The sequence below is a fragment of the Astyanax mexicanus genome, chromosome 10, assembly GCF_023375975.1.
Source record: "Astyanax mexicanus isolate ESR-SI-001 chromosome 10, AstMex3_surface, whole genome shotgun sequence".
Lineage (NCBI taxonomy): Eukaryota > Metazoa > Chordata > Actinopteri > Characiformes > Acestrorhamphidae > Astyanax > Astyanax mexicanus.
Window position 1 is genome coordinate 22,347,334 of NC_064417.1, and position 17,424 is coordinate 22,364,757.

The window sequence follows — 17,424 nt, forward strand, 5'->3', positions numbered from 1 at the left end:
GAACCGCTGCTTTGTTGCTCTCGACTGGACTTCCCCTGACTGCTTGATCATATTTTCTCAACCTGTTATCCACTGCTGTCTAAAAAACATTCAAAATGGTTGGATTTTTCTTCTCCACACACTGTCCAGCCCAGTGCCAGTGGAGTTCTTAGTAAGGTAATAATGCTGCCTTGACAGTACCTATCTGCTTTATCCAATTTTTTGGCTTTTCACCAAGAAAGATGATACTAAATGGAAAAAATACTGGTACACATTATCATGTATTGTTTCTTCATAAATTAAGGGTATTAAAAGGGACTTGCTCTTGCTGGAGAAACACCCAGGGAAGCTTTCTACATAAACTGCTGTAACAATTTAATTGGATTTAGCAACAAGAGCATTAGTCAAGTCAGGACCTTGGATGATCACCACTCCACCGTATCTAGCCCTCATCCTAAAATTATGGGCTGGAGCACCTTCATTCCATCATTTTTCGAGTGTTAATTTTATACTTGCACATTTGTAAGCCTAAATGCATTTATTAGAAGGTATATCCACAAACATTTGGACATATAGTGCAATCCATTTAAACACAACCTGCTACAACCGGCAGTAGACACACAGACAACATTTAATCAAATAGATTTTATTGGTGACTAGACAATAACAACCCAACTACCCTAAGAATATACACATGCAGGAGCTGTATCTAAGTAGCCTTTCCACACTTCCACAATAAAATAGCACATTTGAAAGCAACTTGATAATACAAAGGAAAAATGGTGGTGTGCTTAAAAAAATAGGGTCTGGGTGCTCATAGACTACCCATCAGTTTACCTGCAGTTGCTCCTGTGAAATCTGAGAAAACAGTGAGAACTCTGAAATAGAAAATGTGTGCTTGAACAGCAGTACAAAAAATATTTTTGTTGTTGTTCAAAATAATCATGAAATGATTATCTGAAGAACACTTTTTAAATGGTTTCTGATTAGTGATTAATTCAAAACAATGTGAACGAAACACATCAATCCCAAACCCATGTAGGGCATACCATTAAGACCTAACACAAAATAGGAAGACAGCCTATTAAGGGAAATGGGAAGAATTCTACAGTGGTCTTTGTTTAGTATGAAGTCATACTAAATCAGACCATGTTAATGCACTGTGTATGACACAAATCTATCCTGAGATCCAGACAACACAGACTGCTTTGGTAAATGAATGCGTTCATCTTTAATCCCAAACACCACTTAAACTGGCATGACCGTCATCATGGAGTCACCATAAGTGATTTGCTAAACATACAGAAATCCTTAGAAAGCCACCTCGAAAATGTTAAGACTTATTGGTCACAATGCAATCCTGCTACACTTGACCTAACAAGTTTGACTTTGGTCATGATAAGATGCTGCGTTACTCCACACTGCAGTACTGCGTGTAATAATGATGATGGATGGTAATGATGATACCAGTCATTGATATGGCTACACACGGCATGTAATGTAAAATGTAGGCTAAAAGCAACCTTTTTTATCTATAGCTAGTTACTACCCACTGTGATGTCTTTCTACATCTAGTTACGTCAACCGAGAGTTACGTGAGAAGTATTGCGAATGATGCTACTGTAATTTCTAACAGGTTACTGTAAGAACAATGAGCTAATTTATCAAAAGTATGCCAGTATCAGTTTAACTGAAGTAGTAACAGATTTCACAGGTGCTTAAGCAAGGCAATATGACCCAGTCACAATCTGCCTAAAAAGAGAGTTGCAAAATGGGTGTGCCCTTGATCAAAACCAATGAATAGTCAGGTTTGAAACACACTAAAAAGGCAGAAGCTCTCAGATATAAATATGATATTGAGCCATGTCCTTTTGTCCTCATCACTCAACTGTAAAGAACCAATTAAAGGAAATGCCAAAATATCAACTATTTGAAATGACCTACTTTCCTCTCTATCATTACCATTCAGTTGCACTGTTTAACCTCAAATCGATTCTAAACGATTCTAATCGATTCTTTCTCTCAGTGAAGGTTTGGCAGGCCAGTAGAGAACATGTCGACAACTGAATTCAGTCTTGCAGAGTCTTGTAGGCTGGGGGAACTGAGGCCCTTAAACTGGAGGTGTCACTTTGGGACTCATTCAGCCCAGGGTGGAGTCGCAAAGAACCAAGAACTACCCTCTGGAGGTCTCATCACATGATGTAGACCTTCTCAGCCTGGGAGAAATTGAAGACCTCTTTGGTTCTGGGGCACACGACCTTGTCGTCTTGGCGAATAGACAAGAGAGACTGCAGAGGAAAGCCAAACAAAAGATCAGGATGAGCTGAGTGACAAATAGGATCTTAATAAACCAGAGAGAAAAAAATGACAGAAACAGATGTTCGTAAAACTGTTATCTACTCACGTTGTAGCCATAAACATAGCCATTAGGCAGCATCATGGGTGGATTGTTCTCATTCATGACCTCGCCAGAGATTTTACACACCAGACGGGAGTTGGCACAGTGGGCCATGGGGAGAGGCTGAGCCAACTTGTTAAGAGACTTGCTGCATACAGGGCAATCTGGGTTTTTGGAGGTTCCGTCCTCCTTGTAACACTGCCTGTGAGCCGCGAGTTAAGGGCAACAAATCTTAGTGTGTACAATGATTTACAAAAAGAACCAAATCGTTTAAAAAATTCTCTAGAATTGACTAACAAACTATATTGATGATGACAGCAGTACACATTAAATGAAACAGTATCAGCCATTCAAAGAGGATACGGGGTTTTGATGGCAGACAGCCCTGCTTGTAGAGTGATAGTGAAGACAGAGTTGTTCCCCAGCTGGTGTAATCTGTAGTTGTCATATCTGAACTGCTGGATAAGCATTTTCCAGCGACCTGGGTCCAGAAGGTCCTACAAAAAAAAATAAAAACCTTACTCAAAATGAATTACCTTTACCCTAGCAGCTGATATAATTCCTGACAGTTTAATTCAGTTCCATTTACAGCTCTGGAAAACGTTAAGAGACCACTTCAGTTTCTGAATCAGTTTCTCTGATTTTGCTATTTATAGATACATGTTTGAGTAAAATGAACATTGTTGTTTTATTCTATAAATTACAGACAACATTTCTCCCAAATTCCAAACAAAAATATTGTCATTTAGAGCATTTCTTTGCAGAAAATGAGAAATGGTCAAATTAACAAAAAAATGCAGTGCTTTTAAACCTCAAATAATCCTAAGAAAACAAGTCCATATTCATAATGTATTAAGAGGTCAAAAACAATATTTGGTGGAATAATGCTGGTTTTTAATCACAGTTTTTATGCATCCTGTTCTTCTCCACCAGTCTTACACACTGCTTTTGGATAACTTTATACCCACCTGGTGCAAAAATTTAAGCAGTTCAGCTTGGTTTAATGGGTGTGATCATCCATCGTCCTCTTGATTATATTCCAGAGATTTCAATTTGGTAAAATCAAAGAAACTCGTCATATTTAAGTGGTCTTTAATTTTTTTCCAGAGCTGTAAATGCTTAACGACAAAAGAAAATGAGTGGATTATTTAACAGAAACCTTACCTTGTATGGGGAAATGTGAGTGTCAGAAGGGAAGGCGAGCATGCCCATCACCTGTCGTACCTCATCCAGCTGCCCACCTTCTGCTTGGCTAAAGTGTTTCCGTGCATGTCTGTGGCAGATATAAAACTACTTCTGTTAAAACATCACTTTAGTAATAAACTGTACCTAAATACATTTAGTCTGTGGCTGCATTCACACAGCAGGTAAATATGGCCCAAATCTGGGTTTCTCAAAAAAATGTCACTTAATAATGTAACCTATATGCAACATACAAGCTTCAAATGAGATATGAAGGGGTTCTACTGCTCAACAGCTGAACCCATCTCTGTAAAAGCTTTTAAGCACACTGTAAAAAGGCATGTTATTCGCTTACACCCACTTCTTTGGTTTGGGTCCTAAACAAAACTATGTGTTCAGCAATTTCATTAGAAACATGGAGGGACTGAATTATGTGTCTTCTAATTGTGTTTGAACAAAGACATCAGCCTAAATAAATGATCAGGTCTGTTACCTCACAGTCCCACCACTCTCAACGTTGTCAATAATTATTTTTGGCATATAAGTCGCAATAATTTCCATCTGAAGTCACAATGCCGCTTACTGGACGTGTATCAGATTTTAATATCTTATATGAAAGTCTCCTAACTCAGAATTAAATATGTCAGGTTTATTGTGTTTTTTCCTTCATACTACCACACAAACAAAAAGAAATGACAAAGAAAATCAGATTTAGACCACCTTTAGCTGCTGTTGAAGATAGCCTAAATCTTGTTCACTGTAAAAGGATGTGCTCATTACAAAGACAAATTGTGTATTCTACATTTTACATACCTTACTGCATCCATGCGTTTGTTCTGTCGAATGAGCTCAATAAACTCCTGGATCCTCAAACTGAACTCCAAACAGCTCTGAAAGGAGAATTTACTGCATTTTAAACAATTAATTTTAAATTCTGCTTGCCACTGCTTAAGCTTGGTTTGTGCTACATGGGTGCATCCAATATTCTGTGATCCTTTATGGGAGCCATTTTATCCTCCACCTATGCAGTGCTGGCACAGACACTGGCAAGAACATAGTTCCAAACATGATGTATCTTCTCCCATGCTTAACAGTTGGCAGGGTGTTCTGTTATTTAAATTCAATTCACTATTTTTTCTCCAAACATGTCTCTGATAGTTATAGGTATTTATATGTAAATCTTATTTTAAATTCAAACATAGCAAATCTGCCGTACCTTCATTTTCCGCAGACGAGATTTGTTGTCATGGCACCAGGCCAGACAGGTGGCTGTTTCCTGTCTTTCTAGTGATTCTTCCACTTCCTTTGCAGTGAGAAACATCTCAATGTTGACCAAATCCTGGCAGAATAACATCCAAATTAATTACAAATAACAATCAATAACTAAACAAAACTAATTTTTCAGTAAACACATCCAATATTTAATGTACAAGTTCTTAGTCTGTTCTCATCCTTTTTCCTACACACTTACACATACAAAGCAGAGAGAGAGCTCACCTCAATGCCACTTTGCCTGGCAAGCTTGACTGCGGTGTTGTAGTAGCCGCAGCGCAGCAAATGCTCCACCATCATACGGTCCATGCGTTTCCTCTTCCACACACTGACATTGGCAGGCTGGTCACTGCTGTGCTCCTTTAGATGTTCAATGCGTCGCTTACAGAGCTTAGCACTCTCATCCTCTGCTTGGATGGACTCTGCCGCCTTCACAAAGATCAAAATCTGTTAGAACTCTCCCGCCAACGTACCTGTTAGGCCTCAGTTGAATGTTTACCTATTACAAATTACTTATATTAATGAAATACTGATGACTAAATGATGATTTAGCTGATTTGAAATGTGTTTGTATGTGTGTAACCTGTAAGTGAACAATCCACTGTAATGAACTGTTCCCATGGTAGCTTACCTTTCTTTTGAGTGCGCTGAGCTTTTCAACTACACCGTCCAAGAGTGAGACCACTGAGTCCACCACAGGGAAGGAGCTGCTGAGGGTTTTTTCCAGCTCAGCAACCACCATGGTCACGTGACTGGTCTCCCGGTCTATATTCTTCTGAGCCGCACGGAAGCGCTTATTTAGGGTCTCATAGGGAACCTATAGAGTGCACAAATAAATAGATATTTACAGATAGCTGTGTAAGCAATCATATCAGTATACTGCCGAACTGATCTATTTTAGAATTATAGGTGTGCAATATGAAAATATTTTATAAATGGATTCCCTGTCTAAGTGTTTGTGTCCATAAAGCTGACATACGTGACATGCATGGACGTTGAGAAGAGTTGGATTTCAGCACAACACCAATTTTTTTTTTCTCTGTTATGATTAAAGATTGATTCAGCTTTTACACTGTACATGACCATTGTTCAGTAGATCCAGACGACACTACTTGTACTCAGAACAAACTTTGGTTTGTGGCCCCTTTCACATCTCAACTTCTGAAAATCCGGACTTTATTTGAAGAACTCCATCATAGTTAAAGAAAAAATAGAAACAAATGAAGGCCATACCAAACTATTTTCAGCTTTAAACTGCTTTAATGTGTGAATAAATACTGGATGTTGTTTGAAAAGTCTCTCCTTTAATAAATACTATAAGTGTTAAATGAAAATCTAAAAAAGGAGGCTGATATTCTGACATTAACAGCACTAGCCTTTACAAAAATGTGAGTTATCCACAATATATGGAAATCAATACATTTTGTTGTATTATATATTGCCTATTGTGTTGTATATAAATTGTATGTTTCATTTATTTAGGTTATTACAAAAAAAAAAGATTCCAACTTCAGTGCTTTAATACACTAATCTTAAAGCCCATTACTCTTTGAAGGGATATTATTGCATAATCATGCTTTTATGTTATCATTATATCAGTGGCAAAATGTGGTCCTAAGAAGACAATAATACTGTGTATAAGATGTATTGCTGGGATTACAAAAACAGTTATAGGTCTGGAGAGCAATAAAAATAGGCTAACAAACAGCAAACCTGGGCAGTAATTTCCATATCCACCACACTTATAAGGCTGTAATATAAGGCTGGAGGCAATGAACGTGGTTAGTGGTTAGATAACTAATAAATCATCATCATAATGATCATCATCATCAGTTCATTGTCAGTACATCCCAACGATGCTAAAAGCAATCACTGTCTAACTGCCATGCCTTTAACACAGCACATCACACACATGATCTTTTTGTTCTCACACCTGACAGCAAGCAAGGAGGAACCTGCATCATTTATATTCTGTATACGTGCTCAGCACCGGTACTAGATAATGGAACATTACACAGTGGAACAAATGCTCCCTGGTTTTGCTCCAACAATGCACAAAAGCACTCTCTCGCATCACACAACATGCCTAAGCGTCACGATCGCTGTTTTTATTCCCAAGCACTGCATGCTTCAATCTTCCAGGAGTGGAAAACAGCTAAATCTGTGACGCAGAGAACAAAGGTGGCATGCCAGCCATCAAACATTGGGCTCCCTCACGCCCAGACACAGTGTGTGTGTTCATCTACGCCGATTAAAGCATGTTTTATGGGCTATCCGGAGTGAGATCTCAGCTAGGCTAAACCCGATGCCCTCCACACACCAACACGTACCCCTGTCCGACCCCTGCGTGCATTCCTCCAGCGTGGATCAGCAGGAGCTGCCAGCTCTGGCTACCACACAGCCTTCCAGTCTGGCTTTCGTGGGGGACTAAAGACAGCTAACGTTAGTGGTCACCACCGTCCTGCACTGACACAGTCACGACCACCTGGGTTCCTTTTTAATAAATAACTCCTCTACCATCTAACTAGCTAAAAATGGCTACATGTGTGGCTGTATTTAGCTAGATGAGCCGATGATTATTTAAAAAACAATGGTTGATTATAAGGGCAAACCTAGGTTAGCTAACATAGCTAACTAGCTAGCTGATCTAGCTAGCTGCTCAGTACATCTTGGGTTACGTCATGCTAGCCAAATGGCTAGCCAATTACCTAGCTAGCAACCTGACAGCAGATAGTGATACATTTGAGCAGATAGACTGGTCTAACTTAGGGTTATTTCAGAGCACAAACGGTTTTAGCACAACTAGCAGGCAATCTGCTAGCTAGCCAGCTATGCTAACACATATAACGTTACCTAGATATATATGTGTCAATATAATTTAAATCTGTGGTTCGTTAAATTTAACATGAATATAAAAAATGAGTTAGCTTAGCAATTACTCTCACACAGTGAGCTAGTTAACGCTAGCTAGCCCTGAGCTAACCCTTTTAATTCTTATGTAGGCAGTTGACGCTAGCTAGCTAACTTAACACTATGCATTCCTTTCAGAATCTGCTATAGTTAGTTTTTAGGCCCATTACACTGCAGGATTGTATCTAGCGTAATGTCAAGCGGTCTGTCTTTCGTTATTTCGTAACATTAAAACAAATGAACAAAACCAGTGACATTAACGCTAGCTATAGTTAGCTTTACGTCGAGAATACAAGTAGCTACTAGCTAGCTAACAATACTCACGATAATGTACTTTTATTATGCTACGTTAGCGAAACTAGGTTAGTCCTCAAGCTAACCGTCTTGCCCTTTAACTAGCAAAGTACACGGTCGTTTAGCGAGCAATTTGTTTATCTCGCTTGCTTAGTTTTTTAGCGTTGGCTAACCTAGGTTAACTAGATAGCTAGGTTAACTAACTTACCTAATTACCCTGAAATAAGTGGATTTAGGTGGATCAGTAAATGGTCGTTTGAGTAATATGTGTATATCGTGGGTTGTTAGCTACATTTGAAATTTCATTTATTTCACTCATGTCAATCGTGCATTCGCATTTACTGTGCTAACGTTACAATAGTTTGAATTTAATCAGCTATAATGATCAGTGTAGCGTTGTGACAGTAGTCTGCTTTAGTTTTTATTTATTTATTTTTTTGTTAGCTACATAACATAGATGTTAGGCCCGTTTGCCTGTAGAGACATTTATAATGTCAGTCAGCCAGTCTGTCTGTCTGTCTGTCGTTATTTGAGGCTCAGCCTCCACAAACCAGTTAACTACAAATTCAGTACAGGAACGTTAACCTAGCTAACGCTAACAACGCGTCCAGCATACGATAATGTAGCTGTTTTTATTAGCTAAGTTACTGTTAAAGAAATGCGTAAAACAGACGGGCTTATTAATACTGGTATCCCTGCAGTGTCAAAAGCCCTCGATGTCCGTTCACCCCTCTCTCTCCTTCATTGTATCTACACCTCTCTCTATCTCTCGCTGACTTGTTTTGCTAACTCGCTTTAGCCCCGCTAGCTTGCAGACTTCTCGCCTGGTTCTCAATCCGCTGACACCTTAATTAACCTGACATCTCCCCCCATCATCAGTCTAGATCAGCCCAGCCTAATCCAGTGCTTCAGTCCGCGTGCTGTGAAGGGTGGAAGCGGCGCGTACAGACCTTCAGAGTCGGGTATTCCTGAACCTTCAGAGCCATGGAGAGTTGAGCAGCTGTTTCTTGCACCGCCATCTTCGTTTGGGGAGAACGGTATGTGCTCTTGCTCGTCGCTCGCCCTCACTGTAGTTCTAATGGAGAACCTTTCTCTACTGACCCCTAACGGCACCCAGTACCGTGTTCGTGTTTTTTTGCACCCTGCATGCTGGTACACTGGTCAGGGCCCAGTTTCCCAAAGTATCTTAGCATTAAAGGAGAAATTCGGTGTGAAATGGACTTAGGGGGTAGTGAAAAATGAAAACGAGTGCAAACCATTGTCAAATAGCCCCCAGACTTTAGAAATACAGCATTTTGCTGATGCTACCAACAGGCTTACAATGCTTGCGATAGGGGCATAGCGTAGCCATGCAAAGAAATCAACATTTTCACACCACTGTTTAGAAATCACAATTTTTATGCCCTGTTTTATAAAAAAAGGCTGTTTATACACACACTACCTTGAGGTAGTTCTCGATAAGTCGAGCACACATGAATAGGTATTTTTCACAATATAAGGCATACTTGAAATCCTTTTCCCAATTTTTTCCAAAAATCGTCAGTGCGCCTTTTAATCCAGTGCACTTTGTGTATAAATTGTGTATTCATACATTTCCCGTGAATTATTTTTTTAAATTAAGTTTGTACTCGTTAAAGCTTCTCGCTTAACCATCTAAGAATTATTTTACTGCGAAGGACCTTTGCTGAAACCCACCCAGAACCCAGTTTCTACAAAAAACTGTGAGCATTTAGATCTAAATAGCTAACTGATAGAAAGAGAATAGTGTGTATTACTATTGTGTTCTAGTAAACAGAAATAGGTAGAACAAAAGTCAGCAAGGGTCCGGCCTATTGGTATTTTGGTGAAGTAATATTAATGCTCAGTTACAGGTACTCAAGTAGTGTGTAAAAAATATTGATATATCATCATATCAAATTATTTTGTATTGCAATTTGTATCGATTGTCAAAGCGCAGTATAGCTTTTTAATTATTTTACATACAAGGTGATATACCCTGATTTATTTAATCAAGATTTTATTTATCTATATCAACCACGGCCACTGGAAAGTGTTTAGATCCTTGTTCTGATTGCACAAATATAAACTTTCTTTGACTCAGACATAATAAATATGATAGTATGTTCTTTGTACTGTGACAGTTTTCCTACAATTTAATTTAATTTAAACAATCAAAATATATTTAAATATAAAATATATAGCTTACAGTATTACAATATATAGAAATTGTGAGATTTTGAATTGTAACAGTTACATTTTAGTCTTTAACATTTTACCACTGATAATTTAAACAAATTGCTGATGCTCCGAATATTTGCCATCCAAAAATATTTAGCCAAAATGTAATCTTAATTTAGACAATGTTTAATAATATAGTGCTTTGTTATGTCTGCTGGGATGTTAAGTGTTTTGTAAATGTTTTTTTTTTCTTTGAAAAGCAAGACAACAGAACATTGATAATGGTGAAATAAGTTCCCAGTAAATGATACACATAAATATTACCTGTCAGGATTCCTTGGGTAAAATTCACATAATTTTATTTAACAAATAAAATTAATTAGTTACAATAAAAATCACTGCTTTTGTAAATGTTACTAAAACTAAAATACAGTAAGTATAGACAATACACTTGTCAGAGCTAGTTTTAAAGTGAAATACTTTGCAGGACAGAACAGGAACTCAAAGCAGAGGGGGCACAGTAATCCAACTGAGGGGGCATCTGGGAATAGAAAGCCCTGCCAGGTGTACTGTCTGTACTCCAAGGACACACAGTACACCGTCCTCCAAGAGTGCAATAGGAATTCTGCTGTACTTGGCCGGAGTACTGATTTGGAGCACAATAGCAACACTGGGCAGTATTCCACACAAGGCAAGTGTAAGCAGGGTGGAAAAAGTGTAGTTGTTTTCCACTGAAATAAGTTGCTAGGAGTTAGCCATGCATGCAACAGGTATTGCAGTAAAACATATATGTAAAAATGTTCCACTATCCATTGTTATTTGAGCAAGAAAATGTGACTTGGTTCATAGAAATACCAACAAAATAATGTGTATGGTATTGTAAATCTTCAGTCAATCTATGCATACCTAAAAGATTTCAAATTTCAAAGTTTCAAAATTGTACAGTACTGGGGAGAGAATAAAGTGTCCTTCAATATTTAGTAATATGTAAGTAAAGTACCAGATGTTCTTAAAAATTAAAAAAGAAATGAGTAACCAAGTACATAAACACAAATGTTTTACACCCCTGCTAGTTAGAACATGAGTCGCCTACGCTTATTGGCACACAGCCTGTGTGTTTGGAACTCCTCAAAAGGAAGGCTATGCTGATGTACTCTACATAAAGGGCACCACTGTAAAACGCAAGTTTGTAAAAGGGGTGTGTCCTCAGACTTCTGTCAGATCAGTTACGGGTCAGGCTTTTAGTGAGGGTTCCCTTCTCTTTCTCACAATGTAAATTATAAAAAAGATCATTATACTATTATTATAAGATTAGGTTTGGGTGTTCCCAAGCCATCCTGTTAGATAAAAGGTCTTAATCATTTTAAATACTGCTGTCCCATGACTTCACAGCATGACATAAGTGGGAGTGTGTGTGGGGGTGTGTGTATCAATACACACATATATTTAGTTTTCAAATACCATTGGAAATCCTACATGTTCGTCGTACAGTAATACTGATAATGTTGGAATGATAGAATATAGGGATGTGTATTGGCAAAAACTTGGAGATACAATACACATCACGATTACAGGCTTACAATTCAATATATTGCAATAGAAATGCTTTTGGCACATTTTAGACAAAACTGTTCTAGTATAAAAACACACAACATGTTTATAAAATCAGAATGAAAGAAAAGTTAACTGTTTATGCAAATTAGAACAGTGGGATCTCACGACAGTGTACCGGTACTGCCATCTAGTGATTGGGGTTTAAACACAGCACAGCATGCCTGTGTTGCCAAGATAACAATGAACGATGAATGTCTGACTGTTGATTGTTGCCTAGGTTGCATTCAGTGTACCTGTGTTTCCACTGCATACATAGCAATACGCCAGAACCTGAACACACCTTACTTCCAGAGCACCACACCTATAGGCACAGATATGTTCGTAAGCTCTGTCCCTGTTTAAGCGATGCAGACGGAAGCGTAAAAAAAGGCTGTTCGTGGGGTGTAAGGTAGCAATTAGCAAAATAGGGTCTAAAGAGAGGGATTAAGTCTATGATTCTATTTTAAAGAAAAATCTCCATTCAGAATGCTGTGTAGTCCCAGACTATGCTTAGTCCATGTCTAGGAAACCGCCCCAATATACAGTGCTTGCAAAATTATTCATACCCCTTGAATGTTTTCACATTTTGTCACTGTACAACAACCACAAACTTAAATGTATTTTATTAGGTGAAAAGTTCAGAGGGTATGAATGCTTTTGCAAGCCACTGTATTTTTGATAAAAATCTTGTTTTGACCAAACATTTCTGTTTTTCAGATATCTGTCACCAAAATTTCAAACAGTTCTGACTCGGTAAGATTCTCTCATACAGAGCACATCAGGCCACTTTTGTAACTTTTGTTCACATCTTAAACTTTTAATCAGATCATTGGAGTTCCCCTTTTAACCACAGTAGGAGAACATGTTTTAAGCTGGGTCTTCACCGTGCCAAAACTTTCATTTGATGAAAAAGAGCTATTTTTCCACTCTCTGTCCATCCCCTCCTCACCATCCCCCCATTACACTCGTTCACCTCCTCCCTGCCTCCCTCTTTCCCCACCCCACAGCATGCTCAGATTTCGGTTTCCTGCATGAAACCCTCCCCCAGTCAGCCTGAGCAATGAGCCACGATTCGATTGGATCTTTTCCAAAGGCAGCCCACGGTCGCCAGGCCTGATTGGTCCGTTTCAGTTTTGTTCCCCTCCTCTCGGTCCTCATGCTTTACCCAATTCCCAGGCACACTGAGGGACTGAGCCTCCAAAGCGGGTGATGCAAGGTTTGTCATTGTTTTTGCCCCCCTTTCTTTCCCCCCTCTGAGCTGTGTGTGCTTGTCAGTGCCCGGCCTCTGAGTGCTCTGACACAGGCTTTCTGTTTCTCTCTCTCTCTTTCTCTCTCTCTTTTCCACAGACAGGGAGAGGCAGTCAGGGGCTGGTTTGGTGGGGCTGCCTTTCTAGCTGACACACTGATTTTGAGGGAAGTGGTAGTTTTAGAGGAAAGAAAAGAGAGAGGGAGAAAAGAAACAGAATGGCCGAGTTGGAGGTGGTTGTGATAGACTAATATCGATTATAATATCGATTAATATCAGCCTATCAGTGGCATTTCTGCTTATCTCAATATAACTTCACGCATGGTTGAGTGCCGGTTTACGCTTGAGCTCAGTTGTGCTTTCTGTCTTCAATTGAATTTAGCTTTTCTAAGATTTGAAGACACTTCATTGATTTCTTCAGAACCAGTCACACTTCAGTGGAAAACACACGCCCCCCATGCACTGTACTTACAAACTGACAAAAAACAGGTCTTGATTTGTGGGGGTGTACAAGAGGATGCAACCCCCCCAGTGTGGAAACAAAAATAAGAGAAGAATCATTTCCCTCTAAACTTTATCCTTATCAGTGGTTTGATATGTATACATGTTCTTGAAAAGATGCCATAGAAAAAACATTTTTGTAGAAGATTCGAAGAAGTCAAAAAGGTTTTTCTATGGCATTCCTCTAAGAACTTTAAGACTGTACACAGTGGACAAAAGTCAGAATCCAGTTGAATCCAAATTACATTATGTACGTTATGTACATAAGTACAAGGTACAATTTTGTTTAGAGATATAGTACTATTTATAAAGTATAGCTCAAATTTAACATATAAACTGACATGTCTTAAGGCATTTTAAATAGCACTATTTAAAATGATTATATGAACAAATGACATATCATGGGCTGGCTTGGGAACACATGCAACACATTCCTCTAGTTTTATATTAACAGAAACTTCACCCCAAATATTTGCTGCTGTTTTCCATTTTCACACCTACTCATTAAATTGTCTATAGAAGCAAAAATTGGGTCCTTCGGCAAGTAATTATAATGTTATACTACGTCATAATTATGAGATCTGATACATAGTAAATTCTCTTCAGTGTGATTGGATCAGAATTAATCATTGTGGCTGTTCAAACTGTGTCAAAGAGTGTATCAGATTTCATGACCACATAAGAAAGTGGTTCAAATTGATGTTGATGTCAGATTCAGTGTGTGTGTGTGATGGAAAAAGAGGGGTGCTCACTGTGTTTGTGTGAGGTGGAGAGAATGTGGGATCTGTATGTGTGGTGGAGAGAGAGGGAGGCTTGCTGTGTGTGTGTGTGTGTGTGTGTGTGTGATAGAGAGGTATAGAGAGCGGTGTGACTGCTGTGTGTGTGTGTGTGTGTGTGTGTTTGTGTGTGTGTGTGTGGAAGAGAGAGGTGGGGAGGGAGGGGGTGCTTGCTGTGTTTGTGTGTGTTTAGCCCGAGTGCTTGATTAAGCTTGTTAGCTCACTAGCCTGTTGTTGTTATTTTGGCGTGGTTGCAGCCTCCAGTTTCAGCCATAAAGCGACGACTGTAAACATCTTTCTTGTCCATCATTTCAACGTGTCCGGCCGGATACTACGGTATTTTTTTACTGAGGAAAACGACAAAAAAGGAATGCACAGTGACATGGATGAGTAACTTTAATCTGATTACTAGATTGGGAATAGTAATGTGTTAAATTACTTATTGCTAAAAAAAAAAAAAAGGAAGTAAATATTGCTTTACGGCTCATTGGCTGTGAGAAATGTACATACAACCCCTTTACAGCGGCCTAACTTTAGTCATAGAATTCAGAAGTCAACATAGTAAACAAAGTAATGTTAATTTAAGTCTTTACCGTCCTCTGTAGAAATGCTCCTGTCTGCAAGGCAAGATGGCTTCTAAATGTGAATTTGAAACTTAAAACCTCTTTTTCAGCAGAGCTGCACATACAGAGTGTGTAAATCAGGCCATCTTCAGAGACACAGCAGAAAAGACGGCACGCCTACCCCTTAAAGATTCCACCGCAGGTCGTGAAGATTTCCACACAGCGGTGTTGCTGGATGTGTCAGGTCTAATCAGAGCCGTGCTATCAGAGCCTGATCTTTTGCACGTTTCTCTGCTTCTGCGATGAGCACAAGACGAAAGCAAGGCGACTGCACCTGAGTGGTGTAGACCCGTGGGTGAATATTCCTTTCAAGAGTTGGGGAAGACCTACTGGTCTGTTTTCTTCAATACCACATTTTCTGGTTTCACATTTACTCATGGTTCCTGCTTGTGCTAAATGCTTAGGCGTGAGACATTGTCCAAAGGTCAAAGTGAACCATGTCTATTGTGTTTAAAACAATAGGGCCTAAAATCATCACGCAAGCCTCCACAATGCAACCTGAAGGATTATTTGAGGAGTCTTGGCAGATTGATTCTTTCAGCTGTATTTATTTAACTGAAAATTGGCCTTGAGGACAGATGTCAGTTAGGAGTCAGAAGGATGAGGGACTCAAACAGTGGGCATTTAGTTGGAAATGAAAATTGGCTTGATGTCAAAACCAATGTTGGCCTGACATCCACTGCCAACAGACATTACAGTTTGGATAGAATTCAATGAAATCCAATCACATATCAAACCAACAATGTGAAATAAAACCAACAACATATAAACACTTACAAGTGCTACACCTGTTTTTTTTTTTTTTTTACTTTTATCAGCATTTACAGTGTGACATATAGCAGATGTTTCAATAATATGTAGGGATTTCATGTTGTTGTTTTTTTCGCACTATAAGGCACACTTAAAGTCCTTTAATTTTTCCAAAAATTACAGCATTTAAGGAGCTTCAGTAAAGTACCAAGGCTGGAGCAGTATTAGCATTAGCCGCAGTGCTAGCTCTTTTGTTGTTTAGAGGTGAGTATATTGGACTGTAGTCTGCGCGCTTACCGTGTTAAAACTACATGGGAATAACCACTAGCTGATAGCACCCTGGCTTACCGGAACACTCAAGGATCCTCAGTGAAGCGGTGATCGCTGCTAACAATTGCAGCTAGATTGTTAGAAATCTAAGCTTACTGTAAATAAATTGAAGCGCTTTACTCACCCAAATAAATGCTTTTCTGCTAAATTACAGGGAAAACAACGACACCTTTGATCCTTACTAGTGTCTGGATTTTGGTTACTTCACATCAGAAAATAAAAAACACAAAATATGAATGCCTAGCGGTGTTAAAATTTCACATTCATTAAGTGGAAGTTAGGATTATTTGGACATTGGTGGACATTAAATTAAACATTCAGCAGACAGGCTAAAGGTTGACATCAGTGTAATGTAATATAATATTTGGAATGTTACAACATTACAATAAGTAGATGTTATGTTTGTGACGCTGGATTTTGGTCTATGTGCCTTTTATTTCAGCAAGTTTGGTTACTTAACATCACGCTTAGGACCAACAGATCAGTGTCAGGTGTAATCACTACTATTGTCGCAGTAGATAGTGTTTTGACATTAAATTCCGACCACCTGACATCACAAACCGATATTCAGTCAGCTAACAAAGTCTGTCATGGTTAGTGGACAGCTGAGGGTTTAGATGTCAGATGAGTTCAGCTGTCTGAATAACTCAGACCCTGCTCTGTTGGTGGGAACTGTGTGTAGTGGGTTGCTTTTAGTTATTCAAATTATTTAAGGAAGTGATATCTGTGTGCTTCTTTGACCAGGCTTACAAGAGGCACTGTGAGTTTAACCATTCGCCATGCTGCAGTGTGTGCACGTGTGTGTGTGTGTGTGTGTGTGTGTGTGTGTGTGTGTGCGCGTGAGAGGCAGAAGCAGCGTAATCTTTCTCAGGGGCATCTTTTTTTTTTCCTCTCCTCTTTTCCCTGCTCCTCACTTTTCTCCTGCTTTCTCTTGTTCCTCCTCACAGTGGTGTATTGTTTTCACTGGAGTTGGCCACTATAACCCCGTCCAGCCGTTTCATCGCCTCTAACAGCTCGCTTCCTCCGCTGTCTTGTTTTAGTGTCATGTCTCTGGATTGATCTGACCAGCGTGGGTGTGCACGGACCATTTTCACCTTGCCACGTCCTTGTTCCTTTTCCTGTGGCGGAAAAAGGCTCTTCTAGGAAAGTGTTGCTTTTAGGCAGCAGAATTTTTTTATAAACGGCTCTCTGCTGTGATTAGATTTAAAGAAATTTATCAATATAGAGCCAATGAGATTTAAAGAAATTTATCAATATAGAGCCAAATTCAAACACTGAGCCAGTTTAGCAGCATAACAATAGTTCTTTGATTGTAATCAAGGTAAAGTGTTCAGTTTAATCTTGATTTCCATTTGTGGTCACATTGCCCAGCGCTACATTATATAGTGTAGC

At 39.1% G+C, this 17,424-nt stretch overlaps 2 protein-coding genes across 3 annotated transcripts in view; one reads left to right on the plus strand and one right to left on the minus strand.

The window, feature by feature from the left end:
• Positions 1 to 609: 609 nt before the first annotated feature.
• On the minus strand, positions 610 to 9,093 carry maea (macrophage erythroblast attacher, E3 ubiquitin ligase). Of its 2 annotated transcripts, none has more exons than XM_007233030.4 (9): positions 8,986 to 9,093; positions 5,463 to 5,648; positions 5,057 to 5,260; positions 4,776 to 4,898; positions 4,373 to 4,449; positions 3,542 to 3,650; positions 2,741 to 2,874; positions 2,384 to 2,579; positions 610 to 2,267 (listed from the first exon to the last, which is right to left on the minus strand). In XM_007233030.4, the coding sequence occupies exons 1-9, from the start codon at positions 9,052 to 9,054 to the stop codon at positions 2,172 to 2,174; spliced, it is 1,194 nt and encodes a 397-aa protein (XP_007233092.1). In that variant the 5' UTR covers positions 9,055 to 9,093; the 3' UTR covers positions 610 to 2,171. The 2 variants fall into 2 exon arrangements, with proteins under 2 accessions (XP_007233092.1, XP_015456704.1); XM_015601218.3 differs by lacking the exon at positions 8,986 to 9,093 and adding an exon at positions 7,162 to 7,307.
• A 3,907-nt stretch (positions 9,094 to 13,000) lies between these two features.
• Positions 13,001 to 17,424, plus strand: part of LOC103035461 (C-terminal binding protein 1) — a 40,604-nt gene continuing 36,180 nt past the window's right edge. Inside the window, exon 1 of the mRNA XM_049483807.1 lies at positions 13,001 to 13,022. Coding sequence (XP_049339764.1) covers positions 13,016 to 13,022 — 7 coding nt within the window. The 5' untranslated portion in view covers positions 13,001 to 13,015. The remainder of the gene's footprint in view (positions 13,023 to 17,424) is intronic.

Coding starts and splice junctions, on each gene's coding strand:
- maea (XM_007233030.4), bottom strand. CDS start 9,054: ATGGCGGTGCAAGAAACAGCTGCTCAACTCTCCATGGCTCTGAAGGTT. Junction 4,899..5,056: donor CCAGGCAAAGTGGCATTGAG/GTGAGCTCTCTC, acceptor TTATTCTGCCAG/GATTTGGTCAACATTGAGAT. Junction 4,450..4,775: donor CTCGTCTGCGGAAAATGAAG/GTACGGCAGATT, acceptor TTCTCCTTTCAG/AGCTGTTTGGAGTTCAGTTT.